The 13,840-nt window shown below is 34.8% G+C and overlaps 2 protein-coding genes and 1 long non-coding RNA gene across 4 annotated transcripts; all 3 read left to right on the top strand.

Annotated features, from left to right (window-relative positions):
- Positions 1 to 6,192: 6,192 nt before the first annotated feature.
- LOC144998109 (uncharacterized) lies at positions 6,193 to 8,401 on the top strand. 2 transcript variants are annotated; one of them, XR_013660126.1, is made up of 5 exons: positions 6,193 to 6,260; positions 6,653 to 6,707; positions 7,237 to 7,568; positions 7,819 to 7,858; positions 8,102 to 8,401. It is a non-coding gene; the product is annotated as an uncharacterized LOC144998109 (long non-coding RNA). The 2 variants fall into 2 exon arrangements; XR_013660127.1 differs by lacking the exon at positions 6,193 to 6,260 and adding an exon at positions 6,356 to 6,524.
- A 1,697-nt stretch (positions 8,402 to 10,098) lies between these two features.
- On the top strand, positions 10,099 to 11,441 carry LOC145045233 (uncharacterized). The gene is made up of 2 exons (XM_078993576.1): positions 10,099 to 10,140; positions 10,243 to 11,441. The coding sequence occupies exon 2, from the start codon at positions 10,257 to 10,259 to the stop codon at positions 11,439 to 11,441; it is 1,185 nt and encodes a 394-aa protein (XP_078849702.1). The 5' UTR covers positions 10,099 to 10,140; positions 10,243 to 10,256.
- A 368-nt stretch (positions 11,442 to 11,809) lies between these two features.
- LOC145045232 (uncharacterized) lies at positions 11,810 to 13,540 on the top strand. The gene is made up of 4 exons (XM_078993575.1): positions 11,810 to 12,340; positions 12,423 to 12,680; positions 12,763 to 12,813; positions 12,869 to 13,540. Exons 1-4 carry the CDS (start codon positions 11,810 to 11,812, stop codon positions 13,538 to 13,540), a joined length of 1,512 nt encoding a protein of 503 aa, XP_078849701.1.
- The last annotated feature ends 300 nt before the right edge of the window (positions 13,541 to 13,840 follow it).

Below are 13,840 nucleotides of genomic sequence, written 5' to 3'. Positions count from 1 at the left end.
GAGAAGAAGAATAATATGAATCTTGAATGTATTGATAATATGAATTAAGTTCCTTACACAAGATTCACCCACACAAACGTTCCTTTCTCTCTGGCCGTAAACTCCTTAGGGTTCATCAATCATTACTCCTCATCTTAACACCTATATTTATACTTGGAGAATATGGGCTTGGATAACATGGGCCGTAAATGGGTTTACGGCCGTAAGGTGTTTACGACCGTAAACTCAACCGTAAACATGACCGTAAACTCCAAAAATATTATAGAAAAATGTAATTGCCTAGAAAAGCAAAGTATAAACCATATTTTTAACCCAACAATCTCCCCCTTGGTTTATAGCTTTCTTTTCTTAAATGACCCAACAAGCTCCCCCTAAAATGTAGCTGGCTCTTCTTGTCAATCTTCAATGGGAGCTTGGCTTCAGCTTTAACCTTCGATTTCAGCTTGAGAATCTTCAGAGAGAACATCAGAGAGAACAAATATTCTGGATCACTTCAGCAGGTTTAAGATAGCAGCAGATTGATTGAGGAGGCTTCAATGCAATCCGTCACATAATCGTCAATTTCAGCTTCACCTTGCTTCTGGGGTTGAAGGATGGAATGTCGAAAGAATAATCTTCATTTCTTGGTCCTTCGAATGTGAATTCTTCGATGCTCACGGACGAAGCGTTGGCTTAGAAATCTTTAACACAAACTCCATGAGTCTTATCTATACCTGAAATCACTTTTCAAGACAAAACAAAACTAAAAGAAAACTTAGCACAAAAACAAAAATATTTTTGGATTATTTTTTTAATTTTCTGATTTTTGTTTGGGTTTTAAAATTTTTAATTCTCCCCTAATATAGAAATTAGAAGAAACTATGAATAAATATAACAAAAATAAAATGATATCTAACTTTAAGAAAGATTTGGGATCAAAGTTTTTAGACAGCCTTTATCTGCTTGTCGGTACCTTCTATCTTCACGTCTTTGTCTGGTCGATTGCCGGTATTATTGTCCACTTAAACACGAAAAATTGTGACTGATTTAAGACATACTATTTGATACAAGACAAGGTGAACTTAAGTTCCTAGATATTATATCTGATACTAATTCCTTAGATACTATATCTTAAGGACCATTCATCTGACGACGACCACGAATATTTTTGTCCACCTAAATTGAGTAGCGAGATCTATAGACAACCTGTATGAGTTTAATTTTAAGTGTACTGGAACGTGTTTCCCGCTTCCTGATATGCCCCAGCCATCAAGAACTTCCAGAGTACTCCTTACACCGGGTGAGCAGACAATCATTCAGAGAGAGAACAAATTCAGATTGCTATTACTTATTGTTTCAGAGGGGTTGAGAAGTAGAAGGTTGCATATGCTGTGTACCAGGCCATTAGAAGTTACGCAAAGGAGACAACATATGGCTAACATATAAGAAGAATTTCATATATATAACATGCAGAGAAATAGAGTTGCATATATTGTGTACCAGGTCGGATTTGAGGTCATGCAAAGGAGACAACATATGACTAACAAATAGAAAGAAAGAAAACAATTTTCTACAAACCTAATTTATCGGAATTTACCAGTTGCCCCATCCAACCAGAATTAAGGACAGAATCCGCACATCGAGGAAAAGTTAAGCCACGGTTCCAAGTACGGGTTCAATTAATGTGACAGGTAGATTCCCATATATATCTCCCTGCTTAACCTATCCAAGCGTCGTATTGTCAGGCTGAACGGATCTAACTAGGTCAAAATTTGTCAAGTCTATAAATTTCCTAAGTTCAACTCTGCCTAGTCAAGTCCATTTAGAATCTTTCGTGCCTACCGACGCATCAAGTCAGAGCATAGAGCCTTCAACTTTGGGTACGTTACGCAGAATCAGATTGCCTGTTATCACTTGATAATATCACTTCCCAAAACAGCTCCCTCAAGCACATATCATAACCAACATATTTTTGATTTTCTGATTTTCTAATGTTTTTGGATTTTTGAAAATTCTTTTAAAATAAAATTTTTCTAATTTTTGTTTTGTTTTTATTTGTCCCCCTAAATTTGTGCATAGGAGAGAAACGAAAATAAATGCGCAAATTTAAACTATCCTAAAAAAAAAATTAGTCTTTAAAACGAATCAGCTTAAGAAAAATTGAGGAGTATAGAGAAGAAAATGCAAACCGTAATTCACCAATTGAATCTGCATTCAGAAGGTATGAGAATAGCAAGCATAATCTCAGAACAGATCCGAAAATTCTTCATATCATTAAGCACTAGCCCCATTTGTGATCTCTTCCTTTCTTCCTTTCCCACAAAGGACACATACTCTCAAATAATGTTCTGAGTGTTGTACAGTTGAGAGATGTCTCCTATCATGTGCCTGGAACAACCACTACCAACAAACTGAAGTCTGATGATATGCCTCCATAGCTGCTCCGACACAGAGCAGGATTAATTGGTCTTTGGAACCCAGTCCATTTTGAAACTGGGTCGACCTTTTTCATCCTTGCAGGGTACTCTCTCCCATGACATATCCTGTTTATCACAAACACAAGGCAATGAAATATTAGAGTCATTAGAAAATTTGGGAGTTTTCACATTTGGTACCCATCTATATTTGGGTTTAACCCATTTCTTGCTCGATCCGATGGGTGCCTCGGTACTTGCTTTGGAACTTGAAGCCGACTGCCGAGATGACTTTGACCTAGCCGATCTTGGTTTTGTTGGGGCATCTCTTGGATTGGACTTCTTGGTCGGCATTCCCTTCTTGCCCTTGGGATTTTGATTCTTGGCCTTGGAAGATTGATTCTTGGCCTTGGAAGATTGATTCTTAGCCTTCTACGCGTTCCAGTCACCATTGTCTGAACGTGACCTTGAGGGGTTTCTGTTGGAGTATCTCCCTCTTGGCTCGTTTTGCCATCCTTGTGCGTAGTAGGGAACTTATGCGCGATTTGGACAGTTCCGGGTAATGTGTCCAGGTGTTCCACAGTGAAAACAAGTCTTTTTCTTCACTATGAAGTTGTTTCTTCCTGCCCCTGGTGGCGTATCCTTGCCTTGACTCTTATTGTTCCCACATACACACTTGCAACAGACACTCTGTTTCACTGGAATTGGTGGCCTGTATTTCTCAACGGCAGGTTGATCAGAAGCAGTTGAGTTCGAAGCAACAAATTCAGAGTTCAAGGAGATGTTAGTTTGTTCAATGGTTTTCTCCTTGTTCTCATCTTCTGCTACTTTTCCTGCACATGAAGTAGAAACATTAGTATTTTCAATATTAATAACTCCTTCTGACACAAATCCAGCTCGTTTTCCATATCGAAGATGTGGCTCCCTGTCAGTTTCGTCCTGTGTCATAGGGATGGATGTGTAGTCATGATTATAAGGAGGAGGTACACTATCATACCCTAGACCATTGTTTTGATTTTCTTTGAATTTTAATTGGGTTTCATATAAGGATTTGACTGCCTGACTTGACGTAGTATAATTTTTGAAACTAACGTCTGTTTTTCCACACTTAATTTTCAATGCGTCAAGTTCTTTAGTTACAGTAAGAAGTTGTCTCTTAATATAGTCATAATTTTCACACTTGTTGCTATACTCTTCCTGAAGCTTCCTAAAGTCTTTGGTTTTTGCTTCTAATTCAGCCTTCAGGGGTTTCTGTCCTTTCCTGAGTTGATATCCTTCATATCTTAGGTCCTCAACTTCTCTTTTAAATAAATCAATTTGTTCCCGAAGAAATTTAATCGTGGCTTCACAAGCTGGAGTACATGTAACTTTAGTGACCGGAAGGTTTTCAGAACTCATTGTTTCTTTACACTTCAAAGCATCAAGTTCTTGAATTACATCAGCAAGACTAAGATGATTGAGATCTTTTGTCTTCTTGATGATGGCCATGTTCATATCCCACGATTTCGGAAGTGAATTCAATAGCTTTTTGTTTATCTCAGATTTGGTCAAAAAGATCCCAACAATATTCATCTCAGTAGTGAGTGTGGTAAATCGCTGCAACTGAGCTTCCAGGGTTTCTCCAGGGATATAATCGAACATGTTGAAATTTTGTCTTAAGATATCCTAACGACTCTCTGTCATATTTTCAACTCTCTCGTAGACCTTAAAATCAATTAAAAACCACAACTAGAAGCTAAGATAAAAATTAAACGTCAAATTTAAAATGCCTTTTTTTCGAAAGTCAAATTTAAAAAATTAAACTCAAAAGTCAAACTTGAAAAGTCAAACCGAAAAGTTAAATTTGAAATTTTAAAAGTTAAACGAAAAAGTCAAAGTTTAAAATCAAAGATCAAACTTGGAAGTCAAAGTCAAAATTTTAAATAAAAAGTCAAAAAATAAAAGTCAAAAATATATTTTTTTAATTATTTATTATTATTTATTTATTTATTTTTTTGTTTATATAACTTTTTTTTTTGAATTTTGGATGAAAAAGGAATTTAAAATTTAAAAGGAATTTTGGGTTAAAAGTGTCAAAATAGGAAAACTTGCTGCGAAAAAGACGAGTTATAGTTCAATTTTCGAAGGAATGTAACAAATGATCAGGTAGCTAAGTTGGATAAGGTGCTGAACTGATGAGCAGGAGGTCGCGGGTTCGAAATCCGGCACCTCCAAAAGCGCTTCTAATTTTTTTCTAAAGTGCGAGGACGAAGGCTGATGCTTAGATGCGAGGCGAGGACGAGGTCTTCACGTGCGAGGATGCTGCTGCGAAGCTGAGGTGCGAGGTTGCTGAGCCGTACACGTGCGCGCTGGCCGCAAACCGAAGACCGTAAACTCCGACCGAAAGCTCCTCGGAAACCCTAGCTGACGGCGCCACCCCCTCGCTGGTTACGTCTAAAAACACCGTTTTTTTGCCTTTTTTGCTCCAAAACTCGATCAAAAACCCGTTTTTACGAAAAACGCGAAGAACAAACCCCCATTATTTTTGCGAGATCTATCCAAAAACGCAAAAATATTTCAAAAATAAGATCAAATAATGCCCAAAATCTGACAAAATTGACTGATACAACTTGGTTCTGATACCAATTGTAAGTCCCTAATCTGCCCGTGTATCAGTCAGATCCGTTTGATGGTGCGGAATCCCAATCAAACGGATGATGTCAGATCAAATAGAAGAGAAAGAGAAGAAGAATAATATGAATCTTGAATGTATTAATAATATGAATTAAGTTCCTTACACAAGATTCACCCACACAAATGTTCCTTTCTCTCTGGCCATAAATTCCTTAGGGTTCATCAATCATTACTCCTCACCCTAACACCTATATTTATACCTGGAGAATATGGGTTTGGATAACATGGGCCGTAAATGGGTTTATGGCCGTAAGGTGTTTACGGCCGTAAACTCAACCGTAAACATGACCGTAAACTCCTAAAATATTACAGAAATATATAATTGCCTAGAAAAGCAAAGTATAAACCATATTTTTGACCCAACACCTATCCTCCTATATTTTACAATCCTCCAATTTCATCAGTCTCCCCTCCACAATTGACCAAAGATGTTCACCATCACAACCACTCACGCCATCTCCAACCTCTGTCAACCACCACCGCTTGAAAACCACTTCACCGAGAAGCACCAACCACCAAACGGTCACCCATATACCCCAAACACCATCGCCAGCCGAGAACAAGCACTGCCACCGTCGAGCTTCCACTGCTATCAACGAAGACAACCACCGGACACCCCTCTCCAATTGTCGACCAACCTCGCACGATCACTTCCGTGAACCCCTACCATTAAATTCTGATTTCATGTTTGACCGGTACACCATCTCTTCTCACCTTTTGTTATTCATATGTTCTCTTCTGATTCACAAAGCCCTAATTGAAACTCTAGCAGTAATTTGAAAATCAAATGATAAATTAGAACACAATTAGACTTATTCATATAGTTGACTTATTCTTGGCTTATGACAAGGGAAAAGTGCATTCATCACACAATATCGAGGGCACAAGGAATGGTAGTTTTAACACGTTTTCATCTGAGGATTCTAAGAATCACATGAATGTTGTTATCGTTACCCCTCCCCCGGTAGGTTTTGTCTTCTTTTCATTTTTTTTCTCCAGATTAATTGACTGTTGTTAAAAAGGGATTCAAACTAGCAAGATAATTTTCATGTTTATTTGTTTTGTCATCTAGGGAATGGAATCCCCCCCCCCCCCCCCCCCCCCCCCTCTCTCTCAATAGATTTATTCTAAATTCTTAAAAGTGTGTCTCATCTTTGAAGAAGAGAAGGCACCATTGATTTATTCTTCTTTTAAGTAAGTTATCCATCCTTGTAACTAAATTCAAATATTTTGAACTTTAATATTGGTTTCCATGGTTTTTAGTTACTTATACAAATGTGGGTAAGGTAAAACCATTCTCATAATCAGAGGTAAAACCATTTCCATTGGCTCATGTTTTTTTTTTTTTTTTTTTTTTCCATGTTTTCTTTGATTCAAAATTACAAAGGAACGAAAACCAATATTGACGTTCTTGGTACTTGGAAAGAAATGGAACCAGAAATCAATTGGAGATAAAGGGTGAAAAACCTGGATTTTTTTGCATCTTACTTCATCTCATGTTTTATGATTCAAATTTCATCATTCAGAAATATATATGTCACCAAGTTTGGTTTATTTGTGATGGATCGTTCTATATTTGTCACCAGGCATTGTTGAAGATAAAATAAAGCTTTGAATTTGAGGGTTATTCCTTGCATTCAGGTACTTTTAGTTCACATGCTTTTTGTGTACGTTTTCTTTATGATAAAAGAGGAACTTGATATGTGAGTTTAAACTTATCTATCATGGTTTAGGCATAATCGGATTATTAAAAGTCCAAACTAAAGAAAGAAAAATTATTAAATGTCCCAAATAAAAAAAATATATATGTAATATATTTGTTAAGGGAATAATAGTCATATTGTTTGGGTCAGGGATCAATACTTAAAAAAAAAAAAAGTTAAGGATGATGGATCAGAGGTGTATGAGTGGGATTAAGCAAAGTCATGCATTTACTATTTATTTTTCAAAGTGTATACACGTCTTCTTCGTATGGTAGTTTTATATAATTTTTCTCTATCTTGATTGGCAAGGCAAATAACATTGATATTTCCTACAAGTTGTCCTCATAAACATGAGCTAGTCTTTAAAATTTTGAATTTGGTCACATGAATGACGTAAAATTTTGTTGGTTTTACAATTAACACTTGATTTACCTTTTTTTCTTTTTTTTTTTTACCCTTTTGTGTAGGCATGAAGTAGATTTATCTCAGGATGTCAACCAACCACTACCTTATGATGATGATGATGATGATGATGATGATGCATTTGATTGGATGTTTTTTTTTTTTTAAGACTTACATTGTTCCCCTGTTCCTATAGCTAAAAAGGTGAAACTACTTCCGGACAACCACCTGTTTTTTTGTAATACTTGAACCATTGATGGGTTGATTGGAATATATGTGAAGATTGAACAAAAAGGAAATCTTCATCTTCACTTGCATTCAAAATTATCTTAGTATTATAATGGAATAAAGCACGATTGTTATGGCTGGAGCAGAATCCGAACTGATGAAGCTAAAGGTTGGTTAATTGCTGATAAATTGTTTCTACTAAACTTTTGTATGTGTGATTGTGTGTATAATTGGGGTCTACTAATAAATGTTGGGAATTTTTGTTTTGATTTATAACTTTGAAAGTTAATAACTACCGAGAGATAGTTTGAATAAATATTGGGAATTTTCTGCTAAAGTTTTAAATAAATATTTGCTTCATTTTGTGTCTTTTTGTTTAGTTAAATCCAAGAAATAACAGTTTACTTCTGTTGCTACAGCGGTGTGAAGCCAATGGATATCCCATTTAAGATAAATTTGGTAAGTTGTACTCTTAATGCTCATAAATATGTGAAAAGGAAGGAAATAACGAAATGAGATGTGATGGATTTCCAATGTGTTTTTGTTTTATAAATTAGTGTGTTTTTTGTTTAATTGGAGAGAGATTTTTCTGGTTCACAATTTCTCTTTTAGTTTAATCTGATAATTTTTGACATAATATTTTTAAAAAATGAGTAAGGATTGTGTTTATAATTGTTTTCAATGTTTGCTTTGTGTGCACAGGAAGTAAAAGAATGGTGAGGCACTTCTGGAATCGGTAAATAAAGTTAGCGCAAAATCATTTTCCATGTGAGTAATATTTTACCTTTTATGTATATTGATCATGTTTTCTTGACCATTATTAAATATGTATTAATTGTTCATAATGCTAATGCAAGGGTGTGGTTGCACCCTGTGGTGGAAAAACATTTCAATCGAGTTGAGTATTTGTGTGATTAAGTAAGTGAGGGTCATACAATTAATTGATTTCCATAATTCTCATATTGTATCTTGGTTGTAATAAATTTTTAGATCTTTCTTCCATGTTTTTTGACATGTTGTAGAAACTAAAACCACCCACATATTTGCTTGAAGAACTATTGTTTAGACAAAGAAGTTATTATTTGGTATTGGTGTGTTCTATTTTATTTTTGTTTGTATAATATTGTAATAGTGGAATTATATTTAGGATGCATTATGCATTAAAAAAATTAATTACATCACTATAATATGGGTACAACAATAGCTAAAAAAATTTTGTGAAAAAAAAAATATATTCCGTGATTTGCTTATTAATTTTTAAAGTTTCAATTGTTTAAAAGCATATTGTCATGTTATTTGGTTGGTGAAATGATAAGAAAAAAATTTATGCTTTTTTTTTTTTTTTTTTTTTTTTAATTTTTTTAATTTTTTATTATTATTATAAAATACAATCTCTAAATAATTCCCTTTTAGCATTTGTACCATATTTACAATCAATAAAATGGAATTATCATTACTTTAATTTTAATGGTTTGTATCTCTCCATAAACTACATCAATTTTTTTTATATTGGCATAATTTTCTATTAAGTGTGTTTAATAAAATTTTGTTTCCTCATAATTTGGGAAAACTTGATTCATAATAATTATATGTTATTTTCTTAAAGAAATTAAAAAATAAAATGACATATTTTAGTTTAGGGGTGTCTTTTTTAATTCTTATTATTTAAGCGAAATAAAGTTAACCTAAAACATTTATTTTAATTTTAAACCCAAATTAGAAACGTATTCTTATTTTGACCCAAAAAAATAATATATAATTATTTTAACCAAAAAAAGAAACATACTTTATAATCAAAAATAGAAACAAATTTTATTTTTAATCTAGACTAACAAGAAAATATTAATGGAGAATCATTTTTGTTGATGATGGCATGTTCATTAATGTATTCTCGTGTAATTCTATTATTTTTATTTGAACCACTTATAAAATTTATATTTTTTGCTGCTTTAAACAATTTATTTTATTAGTTATTTGATGTATTATGTCAAAAGTAACGCCAAAATTGAATTCTATTGTCTTGATATTTACTTTTTTTTGGAACATAATATTTTTGTAAAAATCTATATTGCTGATATGGTTGGTAACTACAAATAATTATTGTCTAAAATTATACACTCTTATTTATAATTTAATTGTTACAATTATATGAGATGTATATTTTTTTTATAAATATTCTTAAAAATGAAATGTAGGCTTTAATATGTGACATTTAAAATTCCATAAAACTGGAATATGATTGCTAATTTATTAATAGTTAAAATAATTTTATCAAGTTACATAACAAAAAAAAAATTAACCAAAAAAAGTAACATATGTTTTTTAAATGTAACTATAAACCAAAGACAAAATTGCAAAAATGATCCCTGTGTTTGGCAAAATTATGCGACTTTGGTCCAAAACGATACTTTGATGCACCATTGGTTCAAAATTGGATTTTTCCATTGTTTTTGGTCCCTCCCATTAACTTCCGTCCATATACTCCGTTATATGCAACAAAGACGGGGTATTTTCGTCTTTCCACCTCCATATCATCGATTACCGCCATATTGAATGATATACACAGTTAATGACCCTTCACTCTACGCACTAAACCCACTTTGTTGATCGAAAACCCTAATCGTTCATTGAAATCTTGCATTTGATCATCAACCGCAATCGTAAGTTTGAATCCACGAGTATGGTCCAAATATGGGAAATCAGGCCAAGAAATCAGTGTTTTGATGCAATCCGAATTTACGGTAACGTACTCTGTTTCTTACATATTTCTTTGAAACAAAAAAAAAATCTTTTACAATCCATATAAAGTAATGTTTTTTTGGTTTGGTTCATGATTTTTACAGAAGGATATCCCACGATGTTCACTATTGAGCTCCATCATGGAGGGAGGTTCACAAAATTCCCAGGGATAAGCTACATTGAAGGAAAATTAGACCACATTGACTTGGTAGACATGGATGAGTTCTCTGTGCATGAGTTGGACGAGGTGATGCTGAAGCTTGGTTATGATGTACCACCAGTCATTTACTACCACTATCAATTGCCAAATGGAGATTTGGAGTTTGGTCTTAGAGCTCTAGGGAATGATATTGATGTACTTAGTCTTGCACAGTACATTGAACATCATAAGATCATCAAGGTATACACTGAACATAATGAAACTAAGTTACTTACATACTTTATGTCTCCAAGAGTTAAACCTAGGGTCATAATTAAGGAAATAGCAGATGATGTGCCCATTGCAACTGTTGGTGATCAAGATGTCCCAAATCTTGAATTGTGTTTAGTAAGATATGAGACACCCGAATACAATTCAAATAAGAGATTGAGGTTAGTTGATGGGAGTCAATCATGTAGTAAGAAATTGTGTTTCAACTTGGAACACACTGCAACTGTTGGTGATCAAGATGCACATGTTGAAATTGGTAATGAAGGTGCAAATATTAGTGAGCAAGGTGCAACTGTTGGTGGTCAAGATACACATGTTGAAATTGGTAATGAAGGAGCAAATGTTAGTGATCAAGGTGCACCTGTTGGTGATCAAGATACAAAAGTTCATGATCAAGGTGCAAATGTTGGTGACCAAGAAGTAAATACAAGAAAGTTTGATACCTTTGATGACCAACCATTTCAATTTGAAGACTTTGATCCTTTCTTTGATCAATATACTTTTAATGATGGTAATGATCAGAGTATGGGTGTTGGTGCAGAACTTGGCATAGGACTAGGGGAAGTTCAATTTGAAAGTGAAGGAGTTTGTGAAGGACTTGGTGAAGGAGGTAGTGAAGGGGGTAGTGAAGGGAGTGAGGAAGACAGTGACTTTCTTGAAGATGAAGAAAACTATGTAAGTGATATTGAGGTGGACATGAGTGATTTATATATGAATGTTGATCTAGATGTTGAATATGTTGATAGAGGAAAAGGTGTTGAGACTGAAAATGAAGTTGTTGATACAGAAGATGTTGAAGATGTTGAAGTAATTGATAATGATGAATGGGACTCATTAGGTGAAGATAGTGATGATGAAAGAAAGCAATATTAAAACAGATGGTGAAGGAGAAGAAGTGCTCTCTTGGTGAAGTCCATACAGTTACTTTTCAAGTGGGTCAAAAGTATAAAAGTAAAAAGGAAATTAAGGACAAAGTCAACAAACTTGCCATTGAGACTAGAAGGAATCTTGGCTTCAAGAAAAACGACAAAACAAGGCTTAGGGTTGTGTGTAAAGGTAATGTAAATGCAAGTGGGGTAGGTAAGGGCAATAAATTAAATTGTTCTTGGTCAATGCAGACTTCACGGTCAAAAGATAGTGATTATTGGTATGTGAAAACTTTACTGGACAAACATACTTGTGTTCAAACTAGAAAACTTAGGGCTTGCACTGCGAAGTATATATCTTCATAAATTTTAGACATGGTCGAGTCTAACCCTACAGTACCCCTTCGAAGCATTCAAGAGCAAGTTCAGAAGAGGCTTCAAGTTGGTGTGTCCATACACAAAGTACAGAGAGCAAAAGCAACAGCTACAAAGCAAGTGAGTGGTGACTACACAAAGCAATACGAGGTGTTAAGAGATTATCTTATGGAACTACAAGCAACTAATGTGGGTACAACTGTGAAGCTTGAGGTTGTTAATGAGCCTAACAGTACTAGAGAAACAAGGCAGTTTAAAAGGGTGTATATTTGCTTAGGGGCATTAAAGAAAGGGTTTAAAGCAGACTTAAGAGATATTCTGGGACTAGATAGTGCTTTTATGAAAGGACCCTTTCCAGGACAAGTACTTACAACAGTTGGATTGGATTCAAACAACGGCATATACCCACTTGCATATGGCATTGTTGAGACTGAAAATATGAGTAGCTGGAAATGGTTTCTAGAATGCTTGGGAGATGACTTAGAGTTGTACTCAAATTCTAACTTTACTTTCATGAGTGATAGACAAAAGGTACTATTTTCTTCTTTTTGTATTACTAATAGTTTATTTGTATATGATTGTTGCAATGATTATGTGAAATAATCCTTTACAGGGACTCTTACCTGCTGTTGCACAACTATACCCACAGGTTGAGCATCGATTCTGTCTAAGACATATTTATGAGAACATGAGGATTAAATGGAAAACAAAAGAGTATAAAGATCACTTATGGCAGTGTGCAATAGCAACCACAGTACCAGAATTTGAACACTACATGAATGAACTTAACAAGTTTGATAAGGATGCTTTTGAGTGGTTGAAGAACCCCCCCCCCCCCCCCCTCACCATTGGGCCAGAAGCCACTTTTCAGGTTATATTCCCTAACTTAGGTGAAGCTTTACTAGTGCTCATTATATATGATTTAGTTCATATAATTTTCTTGTTTAATACAGGCAGAGCAGGATCAGATATATTGCTCAACAATTTATGTGAGGTTTTCAACAGTAAGCTTATTCATGGTAGGAATAAGCCCATCATAAGTTGTCTTGAATACATCAGGCAGTACCTTATGGAGAGGATCTGCAATGTGAAGAAAGTGATGTCAAAGCTCCAGGTCCACTCACTCCAACAACATCAAAGTTACTTGAGAGAAATAGGGAAGCTTCAGTCCAATATAGAGCTAGATGGAATGGGACTGCAAAGTATGAAGTTTATGGTCCTTGGCATGACCAACATGTGGTTGACATGACAAATATGTCATGTACATGTAGAAGGTGGGAATTGAATAGGATTCCATGCAGGCATGCCATAGCTACAATACATGAAATGGCTGATAGTGGAGACAAAGTTGGGGAGCTTTACACTTATGTCAACAAAGTGTATTGGCTTCAAACATGGAATGAAGCTTACTCTTACACTGTGGACCCTATAAAGGGTAGAGCCATGTGGCTAAAAAGTACCTGTCCATTTAAATTAACACCACCACCACATCACAATCAACCTGGGAGACCTAAGACCAAGAGAAAGAGAAGTGTAGATGAAAAATATGATAAACATATGCAAAATCATGGTGCAGGTGAACCTGAAAAACTTACCAGAAAGTTTGTTAGTGTCAGGTGTGGGAAATGCAACAATAGGGGTCATAACTCAAGGACGTGCAAGGGTCAAGGTGGGAATGCAGGAAGCAATGAAGGAGGGAATGCAGGAAGCAGTCAAGGAGGGAATGCATGATGCAGTCAAGGAGGGAATGGAGGTAGCAGTCAATGCAGGAATTAGTGTATTTTGTTTAAAAACTTATCTTTTGGTTTAGCACAACTTTTGTGCATTTGGATGTAATGGTTTAAAACTAGTTTGTTGTAATGGTTTTATTTTGGTCATGAAACTAATGTCAACCTTTTGTCATTGTTGAAGAATGATGTTTATGGTTTATACCAACTGTTGGTTGTCATGTTTATGGAACACATTTATGGTTATAACAACTGTTTTCTGAAACAACAAATAAACATTAACATTAGGTGATAACTGTAATAC

The sequence above is a fragment of the Lactuca saligna genome, chromosome 5, assembly GCF_052625555.1.
Source record: "Lactuca saligna cultivar CGN05327 chromosome 5, ASM5262555v1, whole genome shotgun sequence".
Classification (NCBI taxonomy): Eukaryota; Viridiplantae; Streptophyta; class Magnoliopsida; order Asterales; family Asteraceae; genus Lactuca; species Lactuca saligna.
This window is presented reverse-complemented; position numbering and strand designations above follow the sequence as displayed.